The sequence below is a fragment of the Dromaius novaehollandiae genome, unplaced genomic scaffold, assembly GCF_036370855.1.
Source record: "Dromaius novaehollandiae isolate bDroNov1 unplaced genomic scaffold, bDroNov1.hap1 HAP1_SCAFFOLD_27, whole genome shotgun sequence".
In the NCBI taxonomy this organism is placed as follows: Eukaryota; Metazoa; Chordata; class Aves; order Casuariiformes; family Dromaiidae; genus Dromaius; species Dromaius novaehollandiae.
Genome location: NW_026991415.1, coordinates 7,375,770 through 7,402,513, shown reverse-complemented (window position 1 = coordinate 7,402,513; position 26,744 = coordinate 7,375,770). Strand labels below are relative to the sequence as shown.

Genomic DNA, 26,744 nt, shown 5'->3' with positions numbered 1-26,744 from the left:
GCACTGAATGAGACCACAGTCGAGCAGAGACTTTGGGATCCGTTTTTAGCACAACTTCTATAAAACTTGCTTGGCATGAGTGGCTAAATTTGCTGAAGCCTTAGGCCGCACTCCCTAGTTTGGTGAGAAAGGGCCCCAGAGCTGGTGCAGGCGGGAACGATAAGGGAGTTACCAGCAATTTGCATTCCTGTGCACTGCTGAAACAGTGCTAATTGCTGGAGTTACCACCTCTTTGTCAAGACCTTGAGAGATGATGGTGGGACCCGAGGAAGGAAGACACACCTATAGGAAGGAAGACACACCTGTCTGCAGAAACTGCAACAGAAAAGATAAGGGAGAAAAGAAACAGCCTGCCTAGGAACAACGATGAGATCCAATAAGGAGCAGGAGACCCCAGACTCAAAAATTACTATTGGTCTGAACTACCACGTGGGGGGGTGGGAAACTTAATTTGAAAAAGCTATAATTGCCCAGGGATCTCTTTGTTCAGGGTCCCTCTTTGGAGGTACCCAACTCGAGCTGTAACCACTGCACGCGTGTCATTCCGAGCTAACCTAGGGTCAGACCCAACTCGAGTTGTAATTACTGCACGTGCACCACCAAAACTTACACCCAGGGTGAAGAGGACCCACCTACCACCAGACGGGAGCCCCCCCACTGCCGAGACTCCCAAAGGAAGAGGACCAACAGGACTCTGCTGGATCCACGGGTGGTGATATCTTTCTCTCTCTCTCTCTCTCTCTCTTTCCCCCTCTCTTTTGTTGAATGTTGGTAAGATCTGTTTTTGTCTAGCTAGTTGCAGTATTCGCCATTGAATTATCCTATTTGACCACATGCCTTATCTTTGTGTTAATAAATCTTAAAACTGGTTGGCTGGTGTCGTTTCACCTTAATTCAGTCCAAGGGCATCACGAACTTGGTCGTTTGGCCCCAAGGGGAGGGAGGTCGTCCTGAACGACTCCTTTCGGGCCGCGACACCTGGGCAGCCCGTGATTTGTCAGCCTGAGGTCATCATTAGCCCAGTCCCTGTTCATATCATCTGCAGGTGAGAAGAGGTTCAGGAGGAGGAAAGCTAGAAGGTTTGAAGGGGCAGAGACCTTGGTGTGATGTGTCTCTCTCATTTATGAAGTATACTTGCCTGTAGATGGGATGGAGTTGGCCTAAAGGCAGTGGTGGGATCCAGTTGTTTGGGCACTGTTAGGAGACCTGAGATGCCCTGGGGCACTTGCCCAGCAACCACTCCAAGGTTTTCCTATAGCTCCCGTGCTATATCTGCTAGACACCTGTAGTTGTGCTGGATGCCCCAGGCCTCCAACATGGCCCTGCAGGCCTATTTCTATGTCACTGAATCATGTGCCTGCACTGGATGGCATCAGCTGTTTGCAATGTCAGGATCTGCCTGTGTCTCAGCTTGCTAGTGAGTGGAGCTCTGCTAGCAGTGGGCATCGAGTATCATTTCAGGTGGTCAGTTCCCTACCTGGCCCCCAAGTCATACTCTAGAACGATGTAGGTCTCACAGTTGCTCCACCAGAGCAAGCAGACACTGGCACATGCCTTGCACCACCTCTGTCTCTTCCAATGTCACCAGGTGATTGTGTGTGAGCAGCTGACTCCCACCCTCCATCTCCAGGGATTATAATGGGAGCATAGACCAAGATCTCACATGCAGACATCCATGCTGTGCTCACTTCTGCCTTGGCAAGGGGAATCCCACCTCCTGTGTGTTTTTTGTGGAGCTCACAGGAAGGATTTGAATCCTATGCCAGCCCAGGGCCTTCTAAAGCAGCCTGAGAAGCCCAAACTGACTCATCCGAATGAATACCTGAACAATGGGAAAACAAACTCTATCCTTGTCCCCATTTAGGTGTACTAAGGTGGGAATAGGGGCTACCAGAATGAGACGTTTCCATCTTTCATAGATAACCATCCTCTGATGATACAAATTGCAAGGCTGCAATCAGTCTTCCTTCAGTGTGTAGAGAGGGACCATCAGTGATTGTTTTAGTTTATTGCAGTGAACATTTCCCAGGAGGAGGGAGCACAAGGGACAGAGAAAGTCATGCCTTCAGCTGGGCCTCTGCTCCTGAGTGGGGCCAGGCTCCTGGGATGGAGGGAGCTCATGGCAACCTGGCAGCACTGCCCAGACACAGCCGTGTGCAGGAGCAGCTCCTCTGCACAGAGCAGCAGGGCTGCGGGCACTGCCTGCTGCTGCTGACATGAGATGAGAGAAGGCAGAGAGAAGTGGAAGGCCGTGTGGAGTGGGAGGACAGAGGAGAGCTCCTTGTGGTGGAAATCTTCACAGCCCTTGACATGGTAAGTCTCTGGCTGCAGGGCAGTGCTACTGCGGTTTCTCGAAATGTCTTGAAACTCATCCAGTCAAACTATTAGATTTTTAAGGATTGCTCTCCTGGCTTCTCATTTGCAGAGGAGGGGGAGATGCTTCAGAGCAGGGATTCCCTGCCACACGGTCACAGGGACAGGGCATCCTGCCACCTTGTCCCTGGGATGGCTGCAGGGGTGAGAAGCCTGGGTGTGCACCTAGGTCTGCCCAGGGCTGTGGTTCAGAGCAGTGCCCTGCGCCCCAGGGTGCTGTGTGCCTGCAGCAGTGACTCTGCCACCTGCCAGGGTCAGCACTCAGCCTGCCCAGGGAGCTCCCCACAGCACTGTGGGGAGAAGCTGTGGGTGGGAGCAGCGACCTTTGTCAGGGCAGCTACTTTCTCCCTTTGAGAGGCTGCTGTGTGGGTCAGGGCTGGGGGACATATCCGGAGGTGACTTTTGAACAGGAATGCCAAGGCAGGGGATACATGAAAGGGAAGGAGCTGTCATGAGTCTGTGCTTTCAGTTTGATTCTCTTTGGGTGGGGTGAAATGGGAATGGGTCTGTCAGGTTTAGGCAGGGGATGGAGACTCCAAAACAGTGACACTGAGAGAGGAGCAGTTCTGGAAGGCACTCAGCAAATGCCTTCATCCTCCCCTCAGCCTACAGACAGAGCCAGCAGCACCTTCCCAGCCTCACCAAGGTTTGTCTCCCCTGCTCCGGAGCACCTGCAACCACGGAGGTGCCCTGGGCAGTGTCCTGCCCCCGGGAGGTTTCTGCAGGGCAGAGCTGAGCACCCAGCGGGTGGGATGGGGTCTGTGAGCACTGACAGGGGAGAGACGTGGGGACAGAGAAACAGCTGCCCGCAGGGACGGCTCCAGGCAGCAGAGTCATGGTCAGAGCGTGAGAGGAAACCATCAACTCCAGCACCTCCCCTCCTCTGCCAGCCAGCACAGCCCTCTGCTCTCAAGGCTGTGGGGTCCAGGGCAGGAGTCGTTTCCTCGGCAGCTGGACATCCAGAGAGGAGAAACAGCTGAGTTCCCCCTGCCTCTGTGTGTCCCTCCCTCTCTTGGCAGAAATATCATGGTATTGCTCTGTGTTTCCCAGCTGTCCTTGTCATTCCGCTTGGACTCTCTGGGCAGCGGGGTTTCCAATGCAGTTCAGATACTGACCCTGTGGGTCCTGCCATGCAGACATGTCCTTGACATAGAGATACCCAAGTCCTCCTCTAACCTATCGGGCTCTCAGACAGGCATTGAGGGGGGTGGGGGGGGGTGGGGAATGAGCCAACTGTCTCTTCAGGACACCTCGTATTTAGGACATTCGACACTTTCTCTGGGGTGTCCAGCTGGGCTGCAAGCTGCCCTCCAGAAAGGCCCAGCTCTCCCATTGCATCTGTGTATCATCTAGGAACCCCATGGAGAAGCCACCTAGATACTAAGGCCATGGAAGTGCTTCTGGGCAGCTGGATGTGGGCAGCTGGACTGAGCCCAATGTGGTCCTGGCTAGAAGGGGAGGGTTGAGACCTCCCTCAGATACTCTGAGGAAAGGTGCTGCATTTGTTGATCTGCGCTTCGAAACTAGATTCCTCTGCTCTCAGCGGTGACATTTCTTTATGGGTAACATGAGTGCAATTGTCCCCTACCTCAGAGGTGTAAGCACAGAGCAGCTGGGAACAAGGGGGATGGACAGGCCAGCCCTCCTCACTCTACACTAAAGCCAGAGTGATTTCTTTTGCCTCCCAGTAATCACAGCTGCTCACTCTGAGTGCAGCTGCAATGCTGAGGATCTCTATGTCCTCACAGCAAACCCAGCTAGCACAAAGCAGAGCTCAAGCCATGGAGCTCAGTGATGGTCTTTCTGAGATGGGCAGAAATGAAATGCATGTGTTTGCAGGGGTTTATGAGAAAATTTTGTTCACAAAAGTCTGTCCTAACTTGTCAACAACTTTTCTTCCTCTGACAGTCCCCTGCAAATGTCCAACAGCAGCTCCCTCAACGAGTTCCTCCTCCTGGCATTTGCGGACATGAGGAAGCTGCAGCTCCTGCACTTCGTACTCTTCCTGGGCATCTACCTGGCTGCCCTCCTGGGCAACGGCCTCATTATCACAGCCGTAGCCTGCGACCACCACCTCCACACTCCCATGTACTTCTTCCTCCTCAACCTCTCCATCCTTGACCTTGGCACCATCTCCACCACTGTCCCCAAATCCATGGCCAATTCCCTGTGGAACACCAGGGCCATTTCCTACTCAGGATGTGCTGCCCAAGTCTATGGTTTCTCTTCTTAATTTCAGCCGAGTTTTATCTCCTCACCATCATGGCGTATGACCGCTTTCTTGCCATCTGCAGACCCCTGCACTATGGGACACTCATGGGCAGCAGAGCTTGTGTCAGAATGGCAGCAGCTGCCTGGGCCAGTGGTTTTATCAATGCTCTCCTGCACACTGGGAACACATTTTCAATACCACTCTGCCAAGGCAATGTCATGGACCAGTTCTTCTGTGAAATCCCCCAGATCCTCAAGCTCTCCTGCTCAGACTCCTACCTCAGGGAACTTGGGCTTCTTGTGGTTAGTCTTTGTTTACTCCTTGGGTGTTTCATTTTCATTGTGGTGTCCTACGTGCAGATCTTCACAGTCGTGCTGAGGATCCCCTCTGAGCAGGGACGACACAAAGCCTTTTCCATGTGCCTCCCGCACCTGGCCGTGGTCTCCCTGTTTGTCAGCACTGCAATGTTTGCCTACCTGAAGCCCTCCTCCCTCTCCCCCCGAGCTCTGGATCTGGTGGTGGCTGTTCTGTACTCGGTGGTGCCTCCAGCAGTGAACCCCCTCATTTACAGCATGAGGAACAAGGAACTCAAGGAGGCACTGAGGAAACTGATTCAAGTGGTACTGTTTCAGCAGCAATAACTTGCCCGTCCCTCTTCGCAAGAGACTTGAATTTAACTCAGACAACTCTTGTGCTTTGGGCATTGTATCTGTGATAATCATGCTTGTACAGAAGTATTTGAATTGATCTCACTTCTCCAGCACTAGGAACCCAGCCTGTCTGACCCAGAGGCCTTCTGTGAATGCGTCTGTCTCTGTGTCAGAGCTGGCCGGTCTCTAATAAAAGGGGATTTCCTCAGTGCTGTGCTTGAAAGTTGATTTCTGCTTCCAGAACTAGGGCCAAGAGTTCACTCAAGGACTTTCGCCATGAAAGGGCCTGTTGCATTTCTATGGCTCTCCATGCGCCCAAGGCGATGAGCTCATGGGGTGCTGTGTTAGGGAATGAGGGCTGCATTCAGCTCTCACTTGTGGGTGCCCAGTGCTCCTGGAGGTGCTGAATGATCAAACGCTATCTGCCTGTGTCCCCTAAGATGGGGCTGGTGGCAGATGCCCACAGTGGGGACCCTGCAGGCAGAGGGAAGGGAGCCTGGAGAGTGGTTCATGTCACCTTCAATGACCAACCCTGGGCTGCTTCCAGGGACACACCTGAACACAGCCTGAGCCATTTGAAATGCCCTGTGATTGCTCAGAGCATCATCCATGGTCACAGAGCCCTTGGTAGGGGGTTGTCAGGTGCAATGATGCCCGTCCAGGTGGGTCTGCTTCTCACCCCAACCACCACGGCCAGTGCAGAGTCACCCCATGGCCCTGGGGCACCACAGCCCGCCAGCCCGGGGCCCTGCGGGGAGCACAGGGGAGGCTCCAGGAATGGCCAGGCAGGCCAGCACTGATGCACTCCCTGGGGTGAGGACACACACCGGTGGGTTTGTGGGGCAGAGCCAGGTCTCGTGGAGGGGAAGCAAGACATGCCGGGCGCAGGGGAGTGGAGGCCATTTGCAGCCCTGGCTGCACAGCCCAGCTTTATGGGCTGGTTTTGCTGTGCAGCCAGCTCATTCCTGCTGGGCTCAGTGCCTGTATGGAGGGGAAGAGCCAGGCCTAGCCAGCCTCTCTGCTGGCCCAGACCCCAGCAGGCCCTGGGGACGGCTGTGTGCTGACCCCTGTTTGGGGCATGGCCAGGGCTGGGCAAGGTGTAGGAACTGTGGAGGCTGCCAAAGCAGGAGGGCTGTGGGGGACGGAGCACAGAAGGGTGTCGCAGGGACTGTGCCAGGGGGGTGTTGGCCTGGCCCACCAGCTCTTGTTCCTGCTCCAGCTGTGCTGGAACAGACACCAAGGACCCAGAAGTCCCTCAGGCAAAGCTGTGCTCCTTGGGGAGCTGCCCTGAGCACCACAACAGGCAGAGCACCCTCCTTGTGTGTCCCCGTCCTGCTGGGAGGGTGGCACGGGCACAACCCCTCGCTGCAGCCCCCACTGGCCCCTGCTGACCTGCCCCTGCCAACCTGCCACCACCCCCGTGCTGCCTCGTCCTCTGTCCCTCTTCTCCACACCGCAGGGACCAGTGATGCAGCAGGAGCTGGCACAGCCCCACAGCCGCTGCCCGGCCCCTGGCCCTCCCCTCCTGCCTGCCAAACATCACATCCATCTTCAAGAAGGACAGGAAAGAGGATCTGGGGAGTGATGGGCTGGTCAGCGTCACCTCAGTCCCTGGGGAGCAAATCTTCCTGGAGCTAGTTCCAGCCATATGAAGGGGTTGGGAAGAGCCAGCATGAAGTCATCGAGGGCAAATTGTGCCTGGTCAATCTGACTGCCTTCTGTGATGGGATGACTGGCTGTGTGGACAAGGGGAGTGCGGTGCATGCTGTACACCCTGAATTTAGGAAGCTCTTTGACATGCTCTTCCATAACATCTTTGTAGCCAAACTGGGGAGATGTGGGATGGAGGAGTAAGCAATGGATGGTGTGGGAAATGAGCTGGAGGCCACCTGGCTTAATGAGTGGAGTGATGCAAGATCCAGCTGACTAATGGGTACCAGGGATGTTCTTCAGCGGTCAATACTGGAGGCAATGCTGTCTGTCACTATGAATGATTCAGAGGGTGGGATGGAGTGCACTCAGCCAGTTCATGGATGATACCAAATTGCTATGAGTGGTGGACTTGCTGGAGGGCAGTGCTGCTAAGCAGAGGGGCAGCAACAGGCTGGTGATATGGGAGTTCAACCAAGTCCTGTCCCTGGGATGAGATAATCCCCTGTAGCAGGGCAAGCTGGGGCTGACTGGCTGGAAAGCAGCTTTGCAGGGAAGGACCTGGGGGTCCTGGTGGACAGCAAGTTGACAAGGAGTCCTCAGGCTGTCCTTGTAGCACAGACAGCCACCCTTATCCTAGGTTGTATTAGCAAGGGTGCAGGCAGCAGGGCAAGTGCAGCAGGACAGATGAAATATCCTGGCAGCCTCATCCAAAAAGAAGCAGGATTAAAAAAAGAGCAGAACTGGCAGACTACTGATCTTTGAGACAATGGTATGGTCAATGGTCCCAGTACTGGAAACCTTTTAAAACAAATTAAAGAAAAAAAAAGTGTGTGGGGGGGGGATTTAAGCATTTCTGCCAGTTGCCAAGTGGCTGCAGCCACATGTGCCCAGACTTGCTTAAGGGAGGCAGCTCCAGGGGGACCCGTTATTTGCCCTATCTCTAGATGCATGGACAGGATTATGACTTTTTAGAGATAGAATCCATCTTTGCTAGTCTAACCTATCTAGAGATAGACCATCCCGAGGTGCCAAGGATCCCGATCCCTGAGCCATGGATACAGCCTCCTCGGATTGCCCATGACATGGGCATGATGTGCCCAGGACACACCTCACAGAGTCAAATAAATTTGTGTGGGAGAAGTGGTGGAAGAAAGTGGAGACAAATCAAAAGAGGGGGCATGGCGGCCAGGAGTCCCACTGGCAAACATCTCCAAATACAGGTGGATTTTACCCCTTCTCCGGCAAGGCCGTTCCTTCCAGTGGCACCTGGGGGAAGGAGAGTCTTTTCCTGGCCACCCTTGTGTGATAGAGGACATCAGGATTTGAGACACCCCTCCCAACCAAGGGGGAGTTTCTTGGAACCCAAAGATTTCAACTGGGGACCTTAAAGTCCTGGGTGACTGAAGACTATGAGATGCCTCCAATGTGTGGCTCACAAGGCACCTGAGTCACATCATGACCACCTTTGAAATGCCCTCAGAAGCAGATCCCATAATGTCTGGCCTGAACGAGACTTGCAGTATTTCTCTGCCTTTCTCCCTGCACCTAAAATTTTCTTTTTAGCCCCTTAGCACTGGGCAGAAGTCTCGGCTCCTGGACCGAGGGAGAAGGCCCCAGTGCCTGCCAGCCCTGCCGCTACACTCAGAATGTCATTCTGTTGAACTAAAGCAAGTCCCCATGTGACCACCTCTGCAGTGTAAGTGTGTCCCCACTCTTCTCCAGTCCAGGAAATGGGACTGCAGGTGGGAGGCAGCCAGCTCAGAGCAGGTGTAGAAATGCCTCTGCTCACCACCCCCTGCCCTTCGTTGACATACAAGGAAATAGATTTCCCTATTTTCTCTTCCTTGCAAGCACACAATTGCTCCTTTCCTCTTCCCCAGGGAGGTTCCTGCTCCTCAGAGAGCCTTTCCACAGTGAGTGCATCAGTGCTGGCCTGCCTGGCCGTTCCTGCACCCTCCCCTGTGCTCCCCGCAGGGCCCCGAGCTGGCGGTGCTGCTCTGCAGAGCGAGCGGGTTGTGGTGCCCCAGGGCCATGGGGTGACTCTGCACTGGCCGTGGTGGTTGGGGTGAGAAGCAGACCCAGGTGGACGGGCACCATTGCACCTGACAACCCCCTACCAAGGGGTCTGTGGCTGTGGATGATGCTCTGAGCAATCACAGGGCATTTCAAATGGCTGATGCTGTGTTCAGGTGTGTCCCTAGAAGCAGCACAGTGTTTTCCATTGAAGGTGACATGAACCACTCTCCAGGCTCCCTTCCCTCTGCCTGCAGGGTCCCCACTGTGGGCATCTGTCACCAGCCCTGTCATAGGGGACACAGGCAGATAGCGTTTGATCATTCAGCACCTCCAGGAGCACTGGGCACCCACAAGTGAGAGCTGAATGCAGCCCTCATTCCCTAACACAGCACCCCATGAGCTCATCACCTTGAGCCCATGGAGAGCCCTGGTAAAGCAACAGGCCCTTTCATGGTGAAAGCCCTTGAGTGAATTCTTGTCTCCAGCTTTGGAAGAAGAAACCAGCTTTCAAGCACTGCACTGAGGAAATACCCTTTTATTAGAAACAGGCCAGCTCTGACACAGTGACAGACACATTCACAGAAGGCCTCTGGGTCAGACAGACAGACAGGGTTTGTGCCTCTGCAGAAGTGGGATGGATTCAAACACTCCTGTACAAACTTGGTTATCACAGGGAGTGCCCAAAGCACAAGAGTTGTCTGAGATGAATTCAAGTCACTTACAAAGAGGGATTGGCAGCTTATAGCTGCTGAACTGGTATCAGTTGAAACAGTTTTTTCAGTGCCTCCTTGAGTTCCTTGTTCCTCATGCTGTAGATGAGGGGGTTCACTGCTGGAGGCACTACCACGTACAGAATGGACACCACCAGATCCAGAGCTGGGGAGGAAATGGAGGGGGGCTTCAGGTAGGCAAACATGTCAGTGCTGACAAACATGGAGACCACGGCCAGGTGCGGGAGGCACATGGAAAAGGCTTTGTGCTGGCCCTGCTCAGAGGGGATCCCCAGCACAGCAGTGAAGATCTGCACGTAGGACACCACAATGAAAATGAAACATCCAAAAGCTAAACAAACACCAGCCACAAGAACCCCAACTTCCCTGATGTAGGAGTCTGAACAGGAGAGCTTGAGGATCTGGGGAACTTCACAGAAGAACTGGTCCACTGTGTTGCCTTGGCAGCGTGGTATTGAAAATGTGTTCGCAGTGTGCAGGAGAGCATTGAGAAAGCCACTGGCCCAGGCAGCTGCTGCCATTTTGACAAAAGATCTGCGATTCATGAGGGTCCCATAGTGCAGGGGTCTGCAGATGGCAATATAGCGGTCATAGGCCATGACAGTGAGGAGAGAATACTCTGCTGAAAACAAGAAGAGAAGCAGGAAGACCTGGGCAGCACATCCTGAGTAGGAAATGGCCCTGGTGTCCCTCAGGGAATTGGCCATGGATTTGGGCACAGTGACAGAGATGGGGCCAAGGTCGAGGAGGGAGAGGTTGAGGAGGAAGAAGTACATGGGGGTGTGGAGGCGGTGGTCGCAGGCTACAGCTGTGATGATGAGGCCGTTGCCCAGGAGGGCAGCCAGGTAGATGCCCAGAAAGAGCGCGAAGTGCAAGAGCTGCAGCTCCCATGTGTCTGCAAATGCCAAGAGGAGGAACTCATGCAGGGAGCTGCTGTTGGACATTTGCTGCCTCTGGGCTGTGGGAGAATGTCCAGGGAGGAAATGATAGTGACAAGTTAGGACTGACTTGGAACAAAACACACAGCATTTCTCACAGCAACTCCCCACATGTCCTTTCTCCTTAACAGCAGGACCTTCCTTCACCTCCTCTGCTTGTGCTTTGGTCTGTGCTTTTGGAGTCTACCACGGGGAACAGGGTCCTCTAACCCATGGGCTCCAGAGAAGTCAGCCCTGCTTGTTACACAGACACTCAGAATCAAAACAGGATGGTCAGTCATTGTGCAGTGACAAAGTGTCCTTGCAGTGCTGTCAGTGGGATTAGGTGAGACTCCTGAACCCCTGGTTGGCTCAGTTCTACTCCCGTTGGCTGGGGACCCACATGACCACCCAGCACAGGCATAATTCATTGCTATTGATACACCTTAACCCCATAGTATGTGACAATCACTGCAGGAACACTTTGTATTTGACTATATACAAATGTCTTAGCTGTGCACAATCTGATCACTTTTGCAGCAAGGACACTTCGGGACACTCCACCCAGGATGGTGATCAACACATTTCGGCATACAAATTGGACTAGACACAGCAGGATTTGCCACGGGGGAATTTCTAGAACCTTCAGAAATTCCCACCTGCAGGGCTGCCATAACTCTCAGTCAAATACTTAATTGCCTAGCTCCAGTCAATCACCTAGTTTCAAGGTGGTCTGTTGACTCATGACAGCCTATTCTCCCATCTGTGCAGATGACTGGCCAGGCAATTCTCGGGCCAGGCAAGGAGCTAATGACCAAAGTGCTCTGGATGTGCACACAAGCGTAGCCCTGGTACCCAGCCAAACCACAAGTATGACTGCAGAACAAAACTGACATTTCATATCTGAAACTCATCTGTAACTTCAGACCCTTAGCTCTCACCAGATGCTCTGCCACACTGGGTACACGGAGATAGCAAACAGCAACATGTAGTTGGAGGTGGGGTGGGGGGGCAGTTTCTGGGGATGGATGCCCTGAGTTGAGCGAGGGGGATTTCATGCAGTGACCCCGTGGGAATACTCTCCATGTCCTGCAGGGAGAGATGACATTAGCATCCAGCCCATCAGCCTCTGGAAGAGAAGAACCCTGGGAGGAATTCGTCTCCTCCTCTTTCACCCTTCTGAAGAGAGGTGTCTGTATCCAAGTCAGTCACCACCAGCTCCCACTTGGTGCAAAGGAGGAAAACAGGCCCATGAAGGCAGGGCTTACAGGACCCATTACAGAGGCCTCCGTTCCACTAAGATAGATCCTCACATCAGTTTACCACCTGCACCACATCTGCAGCCACAATAGGGGTTGTGGGGCAGGGCATACAGGCAAGCTCTGTGTCCACGTCCTCTCTCCGATTAAGCCTACTCATAATGTGGAAGGGGTCTGCAACCTCTTCACAACCCATTCTCCAGGAGAGGGGCTGTAGCAGAGGGGCTTACTCACCACACACGGGGCACATCTATTGAAGGGATAGAAATCCTTGGCTTTTTCCATTACCAGAGAATCCTGAGGGGCAAAAGTGTTTGGGGTAGTGCATTGCCCAAAAGAGGATGTCTCCTTTGGGAGACTTGGCGCATTCCCCAGCCCTACAGACTGCATGGCCCAAAGACCCACAGGCTAGAAGGGGTCTTGGACCCCTCACTCCCATGCAAACACCTCCAGATGGGCACACAGGAAAGCCCTCATCTTACTCAGCTGTGCACATCCCCCTGCAGAGGAGGTTTTGCTCTCAGCCACTCTGTCAGGCAGTGGTAAAATGGGCACATACAGGAGAGACGCACATCTGCTCTCCTGGAGGCTGGACTGCAAAGGAGGTGTCTCCTGCCCTGGATGCTGTGGCCTTGAGGGCAGAGGCTCTGCTGGGTGGCAGAGGAGACACAGGGGCTGGCTCAGGGGAAGGCATCTGCATTGCAGAAGCTGTCAGGGAACTGCCCACATCCACCCTCCCACAGCCTTTCCTGTGAGAAGTTTCCTCCCTTTCATGCATCATCCCGCTGCTGCCTGGCACTGTCCCAGGAGCAGATATCTTTAGGTTTGCAGGTGCTAAGGAGCAGCTAAAACCAACCCTGAGAAGGCTAATAAAGATTATGGTGGTGCTGCATGTAGGCAGAGGGGTGGCTGAAGGGATTTGCTGAGGTTCCTTGCAGACCTTTTGATCTCTCAGTGCAACAGTTCAGGAGTCGCAGTTTCTTGTCTAAACTAAACAACTCTGTTTCCATTCCAGCCCTGTCAAGAGATGGGGAGACTAAGCACAGACTCAGGCAGGAAAGCTCTGCCCTTTGCAGGTATGACCAGCATATACCTTCCTCTTGAAAAGTCCCTTCAGAAAATGTGCTGGGGGTGAGCTAGCACTGACAGCAGCCCTGAGCCATGCAGCACCCTCTCAACAGGAGAATGAACCTGCCCTGATGCAGGTCGCTCCTTCCACCCACAGCTTCTCTCTGCAGTGTCATGGGGAGCTCCCTGGGTAGCCTGAGTGCTGACCCTCACAGGTAGCAGAGTCACTGCCCCAGGTGCACAGCACCCTGGGGTGCAGGGACACTGCTCTGAAATGCAGCATTGGGCAGACCTGGGTGCACTCCCTGGCTTCACACCCCTGCACCACCCTCTGAAGAATGTAGCTGTGATGCCGTGTCAATCTGACGGTGTGGCTGGGAATCTCTGCTCTAAAGCAGCACCTGCTCCAAACAGGAGAAGCTGGCAGAGCCTCCCTGACAGACCCTATTAGCTGTGGAAGGTGCCAGCCTCAGATGAACCCTCCGGGAACCACAGCCTCATTGCCCGCAGCCAGAGTCTTACTGTGTCAAGGGCTGTGAAGATTTCTGCTCACAGTGAGCTCTCAGTTGTCCTCCTGTTGCTGACTGTCTTTAACTTCTGAGTCGCTCCTCTCATCCTGGCCCCTGCAGGCAGTGCCCTGAGTCTTGCTGCTCCTTTAAGAGCAGCTGCTCCTGGACAGAGTTGCCTCTCTGCAGCGCCTGCCAGGTTGCCATGGGCTCCTGCAGTCCCAGGAGCCAGGCCCAGCTCAGGAGCAGAGGCCCAGCTGAAGACATGACTTTCTCTGTGCCCTGTGCACCCTCGAGATGTTCCCGGGGCTCCAGGGCTGACATTTCCTGAAAGGCAGCAGGGTCACCCAAGGGAAATGTCCACTGAAGTGGACTAAAATAACCACTAATCGTCACTAATAACCACTACATCCAAAAGAGGATGGTTTTCTGAGAGAGGTGGAAATGTCCCACTCTGGAAGGGCCTACTCCCATCTCATAAGGAGACAGGACACCTGCAAAAGACAAGAAGCCAGTTCCTTGACTTGTGCTTCACGGACTGATTTAGAGGAAGCAGTCAACACATCCAATGTCCCGTGAGAAGCCCCTTGGGATGGACTGGCATTCAGCCTCCTGTGCACTCCACAAACTCACAGGAGGTGGGATTCCCCTTGCCCAAGCTTTGGGGTGCATAGAATGGGTGTCTGCACACAATCTCTTTTTCTAAGCTCCCACTGTGATCAATGCAGATGAAGGGTGGGCATCAGTTGTTTACACACATACACTTTCGGACACCTGAGGTGCCAGAGGAGGTCCAACACGTGTACCAGTGTCCCTTGCTCTGATGGAGCAACTAGGAGACCCGCATCCTTCTGGAGCATCAGCTAGGGGCCGGGTGGAGAATCTCCTTGGCCATCTGAAATGACACGATGTCTACTACTGCAAGAGCTCCCCCCACTCTGAAGCTGAAATATATGCAGATCCCAGCATTGCAAATGTAATTCAGGGCAGACACTTGATTTAATGCAATGACAAGAGGCCTGCAGGGCTGTCCAATGCATGGGGTGTCCAGCAGAACCACCATGTTTCTAGCAGGTACAGCATGGCATCTAAAGAAAGACCAGGCCCTCTTAGAGTGGTTGCTGTGCAAGTGCCCCAGGGCACCTTGGCTTTCCTACCTGTTCCCAGACAATGGATCCCCACCACTGCCTTTAGACAAAGTCCATGCCATCTACATCTGAGCATGCTGCAAAGATGGAAGGCACATCACACCAAGGTCTCCACGCACATGCCTAGACTCTCAAACCCTGCTCGTTTTCCTCTCCCAAAGCCTTTTCTGATTCCCAATGATATGAGCAGGGACTGTGCTAATGATTCAGCTGCAGCATGGCTGGATCGCAGGCTGTTCAGGCCCAGAGACACCTTTCTCAGGGGCACCTTGTCCTTCCTGGACATCCAATCACATCCATCACGGGCCCCAAGGTGCTGCAAAGTCACCTTGGGCACACATGCTACAGACTCAGCTCAGGCACCAAACACCTCTCCTGCCATGGCTGCATGGCCCAGCTCTGTTTCTCTCTGGCCTTGGCTACTGCAGGCTTTGCTCTCTTATTGGGTGCCTCATATCATCATTACATTGCTGTCTGCTATCTACGCCAGCAGGTCTCTGTGCTGAACTTTGGTCTTTGCCTACATGGCGCCCTTGGCTCTGGGGAACAGGTTTCACTGTGACAAGTCTGCACTCAGCCCTGGTACCACAGCTGAGATTCTGCAGCCCAAATATACACAAATGCGCAAAGCCTGGGCCACAAAACAAGAGGAAGGTGAGATGCACAAGCTGTTGCAGAACTACAAAAGCAACCTTAGGCAACCTGAGGCAGTCTGTGGATCAAAGACCCCGGTTCCTATGGGGAGACTTTAATCTTCCTGACATTCCCTGGGAGGGCAATGCAGCAGGGTACAAACCATCCAGGAGGATTAACATTCATTAATATGAATGTTTTCCTGTGATGAAATAGTGGAACAACAGGGAAGAAGAAGTGGGAGAAAAAATACTGATCTGCCCTTGACCTTGTGTTTCCACTGCTCTGTCTATTAGGCTATGGATGTAACCTCAGTGATCTCTCACATATTTCCACATGTCCTGATTAAATTGGTCATTTCTAAAGGCATCTTTGCATCAGACTCTCTGGACTTATGCACTTTCCATAGCTGCCCAGTTGTCCTCCTCCCCTTGCTCTGTATCCATTCAGATACCTCTCAACTCTCCAGTTGCTGCTCTGAGCTTCTGGGAGTCTGAAGCTTGCCTCGTCTTTCAGCAGTCTCATTGTCTCTTTAGCCAGCTCCTTTGTTCTGTTTCTTGTCTGCTCTTTCCTATCTGTCTGTCGAAAATATTTCAAGGAAGGTTATGTCTTGTGGGCACTGGAGGCAGCTTGGACTTAACACTTGAGGACAGTCTCTTTTATTAAACTGTTTCAATTTTTTTTTTTTTTCTATTAAGAAGAACACCTCTGTGTCTGTTTGCAGCTAGTTCTCTATGGAAAGCAGGTGGGAATTGGTGCACATGAGCTGTAACATTCAGCTACAGACTTGAGAGGAAAAAGCTTAGATTTTTAACCAGAGTGCTCTAAGTCCCCAGTGGCTGATGAGGGAACTGTCAGGGCTGGGGAGCTGGGGAGGAAGGTTGTCCATACATGTCTCCTATCAAAAACACTGCTTGTCCTACATGTCCAGTCTTCATTCGGAGACCCAGTGGGTCAGTATGAATTGGAGAATGTGGGTATCGCTTATTCCAATAACTGAAGAATAAAGAAAGCTTAAGAAGCAAACATCTTTCCTTTTCAGGTGCTCATTGAAATCTGCCTAATTTCAATACACACCTGAAAACTTTCTAATTAGCCACATAAGACTGGAAGAACTGAAGAAAATTATGGAAAGAGGCATGGCTCCTTAGGCGTTTTTGCATTTTAATGACCCCTTGGGTGTATCTGGTGCTGAGCCCATGAAACACAGATGCTGAGAAGAGACTGAAGAAATCTCTCAAGAAGTTAAAGTCAGAAGCAAATCCCAAGTTTCTTGGAGCGTTAACAGGTCCCACTGAGGGCAGTTACCAACAAAGTCTCCCCAGGGGCTGATTAGAGCACAAAGTTGGAGGCCCTGATTGCAGGCAGGCAAAGGCAATGTGCAGGTTGCTCAGATGCTGAGTCAACCTTGATGTGTGTTATCAAGCAGAGCAGCCAGGCACTGACACCCAGCACCTCGGTAGGGTGATGCTTTCCATCCTGCATTGCTCAGGGCTCTTCCTGGGGGCAGTGTGTGGGTGGGGGTGTGCAATGCCAACTGCAGGACCATGATACGGCACCTGCTGGGCTCCCAAGGGACAAGGAGGCAGCAAGGCCACAGTGCTTGAAGGAATGGTGTCTTCCCGTGGGCTTTGGTGGCAGAGACACCAGCCATAGCCAAGAGGACAAAGACCTTGCTGTGTTGGGAGGTTTCATCCTTGGCAGTGCCCTCGGCCACCTCCACCACAGCCTGCCTTATGCTTTCCCACGCCTGTGCCTGTTTCCTTGCATACTGTAGACACCCAGCCTGCTTCCCCACCTTGCTCTTGCCCGGGGATCTCCCTACATCTCCTGATGTCTTGCTCTCCTTACTTGCTTTCCCTTGAAACACAAAGCCAGGGACTGAACACGTATTCCCTCTCGGTATCCTGTAGCACCACAACACTGCCCTACAAGTGACATTTCCTTTTCCTAATGTCACATCTAAACCCCGCAAGCTGCTGTTCGTGGCTTTTTCTCCTTCTCATGCTGCTTCCCACCACCAAGAAGATCTCCATCATCTCTGAAACCACCCTTCAAGCAGTCACAGCCTCCTGCTCTGCTGCCTTTTGCCTGCACTTCAGCAGGATAAAGAAGCCCAGGTCCCTCAACCCCTCCTCACAGATGGGATTACTCCCATCTAGCCACAGGACTTGACACTTCTCTTGTAAATCTTCATGAGGTTTCTGTTGTCAGAATCACCTGAGTTTCTCAAGAGCCTTCTGGACTAAAGTTCATCTGTGTCAAAATGAAAAAAACAAAGCAAAACAACGCCCCCAAACTAAGCCAAAAGAGCACCAATGAGTTAAGGGTAAGCAGGGGTGGGGTGGGCTGTATGGGAACAATCAGAATGGTAAAAGATACAAATTCAGAAGGATAGAAAATAGAAAAGAAAAAGGAAATAAAAAGTGGAGCAAAGGATGAATCAGGCCTGTTTGGGGGATTCCTGCCAAGAAGCCCTGCATCTGAGTCATTCTGCCTGGAGGAGGACAAGAGAGCTGGCCTGCTTCCACTGTCACAGGGAACCTGTGTGCTTTGCCTGACATCAGGAAGAGAAGATCGAGAGTGGGAAGAATCACAGACTCCTTCAGGGTGGAGGAGGGGACCTCAGGAGGTCTCTAGCCCAGTCTCCTTGCTCCCAGCAGGGTCAGCTCTGGGGTCAGACTGGGTTGCTCTGGCCTTCATCCAGTCTGGTCTTGGAAACCTCCAAGGCAGGAGACTGCACAGCCTCTCTGGGCAACCACTTCCAAAGCTTGACCATCCGCATAGTGGAAAAGCTTTTCCTTATCTCCTGCATGGATGTCTCTTCTTTCAGCCATTGCCCATTGCCTCTTGTCCTCCCACTGTACACCCTGGTCAAGAGCCTGACTCCATGTTGTTGATGACCTCCTCATAGCCATTGGAAGGCTGCTGTGAGATCCCTCCAAAGCCATCTCTTCTGCAAGTTGAACCAGCCCCATTTCCTCACAGAGCAAGTGCTCCAGCTCCCTGACTACTGTGAGGGCCCTTGGCCAAACTCGCTCCATGTTATCAGCTTCTTTCTTTTTGTGGGAACTCAACACTGGATGCAATGTTCTAGATGTGGTCTAATGAATACTGACTAGAAGGTGATCATTCTCTTGACCTCCTGGCTGTGCTCCTGCTCAGACAGCCCATGATGCTTCTGGCCTTCCTTGTGGCCCAGGAACGCTGCTGGCTCATGGTGAACAAACTGGGTGAGAGGCAGCCAATATGCTCAAAGACAGGGCAACCATCAAGAGGGACCTCAAAAGTCTTGACAAACAGGTAGCATGAAAATGCATGAAATTCAATAGATGCCAAATCCTGCCTCTGGGAACTAAAAAAACCTGTTGCAACAACAAAGGCTGGGGACAGATTACAGGGAGCAGCAATGGCTGGCTGCTCCCAAAGGCATGGCATGCTGGGAGCCAAGTGTGATAACATGGTTGAAAGGGCAGAGGCTCCACCAGCCTGGGCCCAGCCCCACCAAACCCAAACAAGGTGAGCAGGGAAGACCTGGAAATGGTAGCCAGGTTCAGCCAAGACTCCAGATCATCACGCAAGTTCTCGGTGACAAGGCAGGTCTGAGGTCAAGCTGGGAACACAAGTCACCCAATCAAAATCAGGTCCAATGAGAGTAACCTGAGTCAGACAAAGCCCCATAATTGTGGGACAGGGCCATAGAGATTAGGCATGTCCAAGGTCAAGCTGGGAAGTCAGGCCAGGAGTCAGAGTCTGGATCAACAGGGCCCATGGCCAGGAACAGGCATACCTATAACACAGCTGCAGAGAGGCATACCTGCAATGCAGCTCAAGATGGGAATGAAGACTCAGAACTGAGCTTAAATGGGTTCCTGGGCCTTTGAGAGGTGGTGCATGTGGAAGCCCCTGGTGAGTGTGTTAGGGGGCCTGTGAAGGCCTGTTATTGGCCCCAAAGCCCTGACAACAGCCTGGCCAGGAGCAGCTCTGTGGAAAAGGGCCTGGGGATGCTGCTGCACAGCCAAGTGAATGTGAGCCAGCAATGTGCCCTGGCAGTGAGAAAGGCCAACAGCCTCCTGGGCTGTGTGCACAGGAGCATGGCCAGCAGATCAAGGAGAGCGAGCACCCCCCAGTGCTCCTTAGACCACATCTAGAGTGCCACGTCCAGTGTTGGGTCCCAAATAAAGACGACAACATACTGGGGCCAATTCAGTACAAGGCCATCAGGATGCTCAGGAAGCTGCCGCACAAACTTCTGTGTCTATGAAGCCAGCCACTCCTGCCTTCCAGGCAGGGTAGAAACCAAGGAGGCTCCAACAGGACTGAGTGGAATCCTGCCCTGTGGCACCCATCGGTGCGACAACAGGAGCAAAGGAGATCTCTGAGAACCTCTGAGATAAGAGAGAGGGACAGAAACCAGGAGGAAATATCAGTAGCTCTGCTCCCTTCAGTCCCTCACACACCAGGCCCCTGTGTCTCAGGGAGAGGTTTGGGGGCCCTCTCCCTTCAGGGGAAGGAGCCTGGCACCCAAGGAGGATTCACCCATTCCCCCAGGGAAGTCTCCATGGCTGGGAGAAATACCAGGGGCTCGGCCTTTTCCTCCCCACACACCATTGTGGGAGGCTGGAGGGACCAGCTCAGGCCATCAGGGCCCTCTAAACCTGAGTGAGTCAGTGAACAGACAGTTGCCTGCAGGGAGGTGAGGGGAATCCCATTCATGGGATCTCTCCTGGCTCTGTGTCATGACTTAGGAGGAGGCCTGATGATTGTGCTGCCTCAGTTTCCTTTTCAAAGGAGCATGTCCCAGAGTTTGAGTGACCAGAATTATGGGGAAAGCTGTATGTCAGAAGTGTTTGCAAAGTTTCCAGCAGTTCAGAGGTTTCAGTCTCCTTTGAGGGCCAGTTATGCCTTGCTTGCTCCCTGTAGTCACTGGGGAGAGATGATCTGCAGCAGGAACCTTCAGAGACTCATTAGTGCTATAAACCCCAGGACAATCTGGAGGGCTGGGGCATTCAGCTCCTGCTGGAGACTCTCTATAGGAGCTGCTGAAGGAGGACAGAAAGCGCAGAGCAGTGCCTGATCCTCAGATCAGGGTTTGCAGAGAGCTCAGGGAAGACAAGGACACGTTGGAGAAGAGGCAGAGGATCAGATCCCTCACCTTGATCATCACTTCCTGGCACCATCAGCGCTGAGGTCATCACCTCATCCTGAGGACTGCAGGTTTGTGTTGTGCCTTCTGAGTCAGGGCTGTTCTTTCTTAGCTGATGAGGCTTTGCATGGTGGTATCTATGAGTGAGAAAGGTGACGGGCATATCCCTTCCCGGGTGTCTTCTACTCCAGCTCCCTCTTCCCTCCACACATTTCTTCTGATGCCCTTGTTAGCTGAGCAGAGTCCTGGGGAGCTTGCTGGTGGGTGTGGAGTTAGAGTTGTGCCTTTGCTGGCCCTGAGCCTGCCCAGAGTCCTGACAAGGGGCACCCCCACCTCACTTGGGAGGTAGGATCCGGGTAGAGGACTGTGCTTCTCAGGCAGGGACCTTCCCTGGCTGTGCACACAGCCATGTCCTGGGCATTCTCCACAAACAGGAGGGTAACGATGCTCCTTCCCAATCTCACCCACCGCTCACCATGGAAGCACCCACCCCTTCTCCTAGCAAGGCTGTTCAGGGAGCCCCATGAGCACAGCTGGCAGTGCTGAGGTCCAGCTGCTGGACTGTGCCATGAGGCATCTGGCATGATGTACTCGCATAAAGGGATTTTCTTGCCTGGTTGGGATTGGGCTTGCTATTTGGAATAACTTTGGGTGTAGGAGAGACACTGTCATGGTCTGAGTGAATGCTTTCTCTCCTATACCTCCACCCCAAGAGGGAAATGAGCACCTCTGTGGGGCAGCTTACCTCTGTGGTTCTCCTAGGAGGCCCTTCTCTGTTGATGCATGGTTTAACTCTCTCTAGTTCCCTCCTTTCACTAGTCATGGAGGTCAGTAAGAGAATACAAATGCAGTCAGAGAAGTGTCAGAGTCATGTTGTCTCTGACAGAAACTGTCTTCATGATTATTCTATACAAGAAACAAATAAATAAACAAAGGCTCTTTCTCATAGGTGACCTTGCTGGCAAAGAGGAGTGAGGAAGCTGAGGTGCTACAGGGAGAAAGGGGAATGGGAGAATTGCACATCGTCAATGGAGTTTGTCCTGCTGGGAATGGGGAATTTGCCCTCGCTCCAGACACCACTCTTCGTCCTCTTGTTTATGACCTACTTGGTAACGATGGTTGGGAACATCCTCATTGTTGCGTTGGTGGTGGCAGACTGGCACCTGCACACCCCCATGTACTTTTTCCTCAGCAATCTCTCCTCGTTGGAGATCTGCTACAGCTCCACGATCCTGCCCCAGCTGCTGGCCAGCTTCCTGACTGGGGCCAGGACCATCTCTGCTCAGGGCTGTATTGTACAATTCTATTTTTTTGCCTCTTTTGTGGTTACCGAGTCTTATCTGCTGGCAGTTATGTCCTACGATCGGTACTTGGCCATATGCCAGCCCCTGCTCTGTGCAAGCATCATGACCTGGAAGGTCTCTCTACAGCTGGCAGCAGCGTCTTGGCTAGTGGGATTGCTAATCTCCACAGTAGTCATTTCTTTCATATCTGAGTTGAAGTTCTGTGGCCCCAATGCAATTAATCACTTCTTCTGTGATTTTAAACCATTGCTGGAGCTTGCCTGCAGTGACACCCGGGTGGTTACAATAGCAACTTTCTTCCTATCTTTCCTGGATTTAGTCTTCCCTTTCCTGTTCACAGTGGCCTCCTACATGTGCATCATAGCTGCCATCCTGAGGATCCCGTCCAGCGTGGGCAGGCAGAAGGCCTTCTCCACCTGCTCCTCCCACCTCACTGTTGTCAATGTTTTCTATGGCACCCTCATCATTGTCTACATGCTGCCCAGAACCCCCCAGCTGAGGCAGCTCAACAAAGTGTTCTCCTTTTCCTACACCGTCCTCACACCCCTGGTCAATCCCCTCATCTACAGCCTGCGGAACAGGGAGGTCAGGGAGGCCCTGAGAAATGCACTCAGGAAAGCTCTGGCTTGCACCTAGAGCTCATAGCCATTGTGCGCTATTGCATGCAAAACACTGCTGGTTCTGTAAAGTAGTCAAATCAGCACAGGTAATAGTATGCTGCATAGTAGCTATCCCTTCAGAAGAACATGGCACTGAGAATTGTTTTCAGAAAGCAGAAGGGAAGAGAGTACAGATTTCCTTCAGCAATTAAAGGCATGGGTTAGAAGGGAGTGGAAATAATGTCCCTTTCTTGGTGCTTCCTTTCCAGACAATAAAGTCGTGTTGCCGTATGTGGGAAATGTTGCAATGGTGTCATTTTCTTTTCCTGTGGTGACAGGGGATTCATCTGGGGTGGAATCTGAGAGAACAGGGAGGGAGAGCGGGAGTGGCAGTACTTTCCTGACTGGGGGTTCCTCAGGTGGGAGCCATCTCCCTCTGCTGTGAACATTTCCAGGGTAGAGGTCATTGCCTCAGCCCACAGCCCTTGTTACTCTTCTGTCCAGTGGAAATGCAGATACTGCTAGAGCTGCCCAAGCACATGCTGGTGTCTCCTGTCACTTGTGATGGCCTTGAGTCTCCCAGATATCTGAGGTTCCTGGCAGACAGTGCGGGGAAATAGTGAAGGGACTTGTTGGGACTGGTGCTGTAAATGGATGCTGTAGGCACACCTCAGGGCATCTGAAAGGGTCCTCAATACCATGCATTGGCAAGAGCACTCGTGCCTGCAGGCAGGGACTCAGTGCCAGCCTGTCTGTGATTCAGCCCTTCCTGAGTGCAATTCAAAATTGATTGATACTGATTTTTATATATATGTGTGTGTGTGTGAGAGAGAGAGAGAGAGAGAGAGAGAGAAAGATATTCAAAAGCCATCTGGACAGGGTCCTGGGCAATGTGCTCTAGGTGACCCTGCTTGAGCAGGGGGCTTGGACTAGATGATCTCCAGAGGTCCCTTCCAATCTCAACCATTCTGTAATTCTGTGATTCTGAGAGGGGAGGGGAGAGGAGAGGCAGGCAAGAGGGAGCTGCAGGGGAAGGCGTCAGGGCTGGGCTGTACGTAGTGAGGTCACTTGTGCTGCAGGATGCTGATTGGTGAGGAGCATCAGGCAGCCATGGTGAGGTGCTCAAGTGAAGGGCGAGGGGCAGCCCAGGAGGGCAGAGAGGTTGTGGGAGGACCAAGGCAGAAGCAGGTGAAGATGGCCGAGGCTTGTCTGCCCCTCACACTGTCATCTCCTGCTGCTCGTCCACGTAGACAGCAAAGGCACTGCCCAGGGAGACTTGCAAAGCATCAAGAAGGACTACCTGGGTCTGGGGGTGATGATCAGGGGACCTGGGGGGCCCAGGTGGTTTTCTCTTTGATCCTGCTGGTGAGGGCAAAGGGCTTGAGGAGGTGGGGACAGATCCTGTGGGCCAACAACTGTTGCACAGCTGGTGTCAGCAACAGGACTTTGGTTTTTACGACCATGGGGCCCTCTTTGCTCAGAAGAGATAGGGTCAGCCTGAACAAGCAGGGCAGAAGCATCTTTGCTGACAGCCTGGCAAACCTGGTAAGGAGACGGTTCCACTGGGAATGACCAGAGGGAGAGGATGACCAACAGTCAGTAAAGCCACAGCAATGAGCACGCTGGCCAGTGTGTCCAGGGGAGAGCTCTGGGAGCCAGGACACATCCTAGGAACCCACTGCCTCCACCAGCAGAAAAGACACAAAATGCAGTCCATCCTTCTCCTTGAGAGAGAAGCCAGAGGAACCACCTCCAGCCCCAGATGATCTGAGAGCAGGACTGCTGGTGGCCAGAGGTCATGAAATTCAGCAGAAATGACCAGCTCCAGCCTTGGGTGAGACAGAAAAGCAGGTTTCCTTGTTCTATTAGGAAACTGCTTTGAAGCAGTCCCTCAGGTCTTCACCCCTGCTAGAGCAAAGAAAAGCACGTTGGTGCCCATTGGCCTCCAGGGCAGGTGTGCCTGTGCTGCCCCGCCTCGTGTGCTCACCTGGTTGCCCAATTGTGATGTCACAGTCTCTGATGTCACAGTTACTGGTGACCATGGAGGAGATGGTCAGGCTCCGACAGTCTCAGCTGTCTGCCATCCCCCACCTTTTGAGTCAGGCTTGCCCTTTGGGGCTTCCCCGCCTGCAAGGTGTATTTGGGGGAAACCCCACCTGACCTGAGACTGAAGGAAACTGTGTCATCCAGCCTCTGGTATGGAATGAAATCTGAAGAAACCAAAGTCCCTGTTACACAGAGATGTCCCCCGAAGGAGGGGAAAAGACCAGCCCTGCTTGGCCTCCCTTCTGCACCACAGCCTGGCAGATCCTGGAGCATGGCTGTCTGCTGACCTGCGTGTGGGGCTCAGCTGGGACTAGGCAGGGGCTGGGTGCTCAGACCTCTCAGACTCTGAAGGATGATTTAAGTCATTTAATAATACCCCAGCCCTTTCCATGTCTGAGGTCTGTGGTTCCAGCTCCAGCTGAGCTCTGGCTTTTGTCACTCCATCCCTGCATGCACAGACAAGGTCTTGATGCTCCCCCTGGGCAGCCCTTTCCCCTTCCACCCTCTGTGCACTTCCACCCCAGCACCTGGAGTGCTGGTGCTGCTGCCAGGGCAGAGGTGGAGGAACCCCCGGAGCAGCTCCTCAGGGAGCTCCCCAGGGAAACGCTATGCCCAGCCCCAGCCCCAGCCTCAGCCCCAGCCTGGCAGAGGGGAGCTGCCCTCTCCCAACCCATCCTGGCAGTGCCAGCCCCACCTCAGCCTGCTCCTGAAAGGCTCCAGTGCAGCCCTGGAGGGAGCTGGAGCTGCCTTGGGCCTGGAGCAGCCTGATGGCAGGAGGGTTTGACATGGGCACAGCAGCAGCAGTGCCAGGAGTAGGGGAGGAGCAGGGAAATTGGGGCAAAGACCCCTGCCCTCAGCTGCATGCCTGGGGAACTGGATGGGCGATACCTTTGTGGCCAGCCAGGCTCCAGTTTCAGCTCGCTTGAGGGTAGGATCATTGGGATTTTCATGGGCCTCAGTGCAGCCATGACCATGGTGAAGACAAGTGGGCAGACCCAGGCCCAGGCAACTGCGAAGGTCAGGGGTGGAAAAGGCACCATGGAGCTGGTGAAGGCCCTCCCTCTCCTCCCCAGGGGGAAGAGAGTCCCCTATCTGACAGTACTCAAAGGGGACGGAGTCTCCCGTTTGCAAGTCACCCCAGGACTGTGCAGAGATGAGGAAGACCAGGAAGGCTGGTTGTAGGGATGTTCTCAAACTCCAGCAGCTGCAGCGCTGAGAGCTGGTCACATCACAAATTTCTGAATGAGCCCAAATGCAGGTCCTGAGGCACTGCACTGCCTTACAGGCTCTGCACTGGAGCCTGGGCAGCAGCCATGCAGTGTCTGGGCATGTCCTGAGAAGCCCAGGGTCAAGACTGTGGGAGATCCAGGGTGACAGGGCCAGACAGCCCCCTTGGGAGAGCCAGGGTGCCTGTGGTGGGGGGATCCGGGGTGCCAGGGCAGTACAGCCGCCAAGAGAGCTGAGGTCCCAGGGAGGGCCCAGGGGTCAGGGACTGTACCCGGGGGAGAAGCGCTGCCTCGAGGTCAAGCCCAAGGATCAGCTGAGCCCCAGACGTGAGAAACGGCTTTTCCCAGGCTCAGCCAGAAGGAAAGCTGTGCAAAATTCATGCGAAATGGGACCATGGTCCCAGATAGAGCCCTCCACATGATGTGTGTTAAGGACATGTTTAGTCTTTTCTGGCATATCATCTCTAAAGCATTGCAGACCAAGAAACCTTGCTGAGGACTTTTAAAAACAAAGAGCCTGATTTGATGCCTCAGGGACGAAGGCTGCATCCTGTCCCATACTGGCCAACCTCCTACTTCTACAACAAGAGTGACCCACAGTAGTTATCAGTTTTGAGGCTCACCAAAGCATCTCAGCTTGTGGCCACACTTTGTGCTGTTTCATCCCATGACTTTTCTCCTGTCTTCAGAAAACACCAAACCCCAAACGAACCCCCAGCCCCCAGGTTACTACACAGCTCTGCCAAGTGCAGAGATCTGTCAGTGCAGGGGTGCAGAAGTGACCTCTCCAGTGCTGCATTTAAGATATTTCATAGCCTTTGTCACTGTCTGGAGATGTTCTTGAAGGATTTATCATCAATTCTGGAACAGAACTGGGAACTGAAGGGAGGTGGCTGCTTTCCAGAACATGAGGGAAACATCTCTCTGCTCTTTCTCATTTTGTGCCATCTCCATGGCGGTGACCTACTGAGCCCCCTGATGACATGAGCTGAGGTCACAGTGGGATGTGCTGCATCACAGGGAGGTCTCCCTGGTGCCACAGAAGTGTCCTCACTTCCCTGTGAGGGCTGGGTGCTGCTGGGCACTGCTTACCCACTCCCCACCACTGCCCTTCAGAGCAGCTCCATGAGAAGGGGTGGGGACAGGAGGCAGTGGGGCCATGTTGGGGCTGCTCACTGACAGGCAGACGAGCAGGGACATGTTGGAGAGGAGTTTTGGGTGACGAGATGGGAAGCGTATCCCTTTTCTCTAGCTGGA

General features: G+C 53.3%; 1 protein-coding gene across 1 annotated transcript; it reads left to right on the top strand.

Annotated features, from left to right (window-relative positions):
• The first annotated feature begins 16,777 nt into the window (after positions 1 to 16,777).
• On the top strand, positions 16,778 to 22,252 carry LOC135326394 (olfactory receptor 6B2-like). Its single transcript, XM_064504277.1, has 2 exons — positions 16,778 to 16,790; positions 21,315 to 22,252. Exons 1-2 carry the CDS (start codon positions 16,778 to 16,780, stop codon positions 22,250 to 22,252), a joined length of 951 nt encoding a protein of 316 aa, XP_064360347.1.
• The last annotated feature ends 4,492 nt before the right edge of the window (positions 22,253 to 26,744 follow it).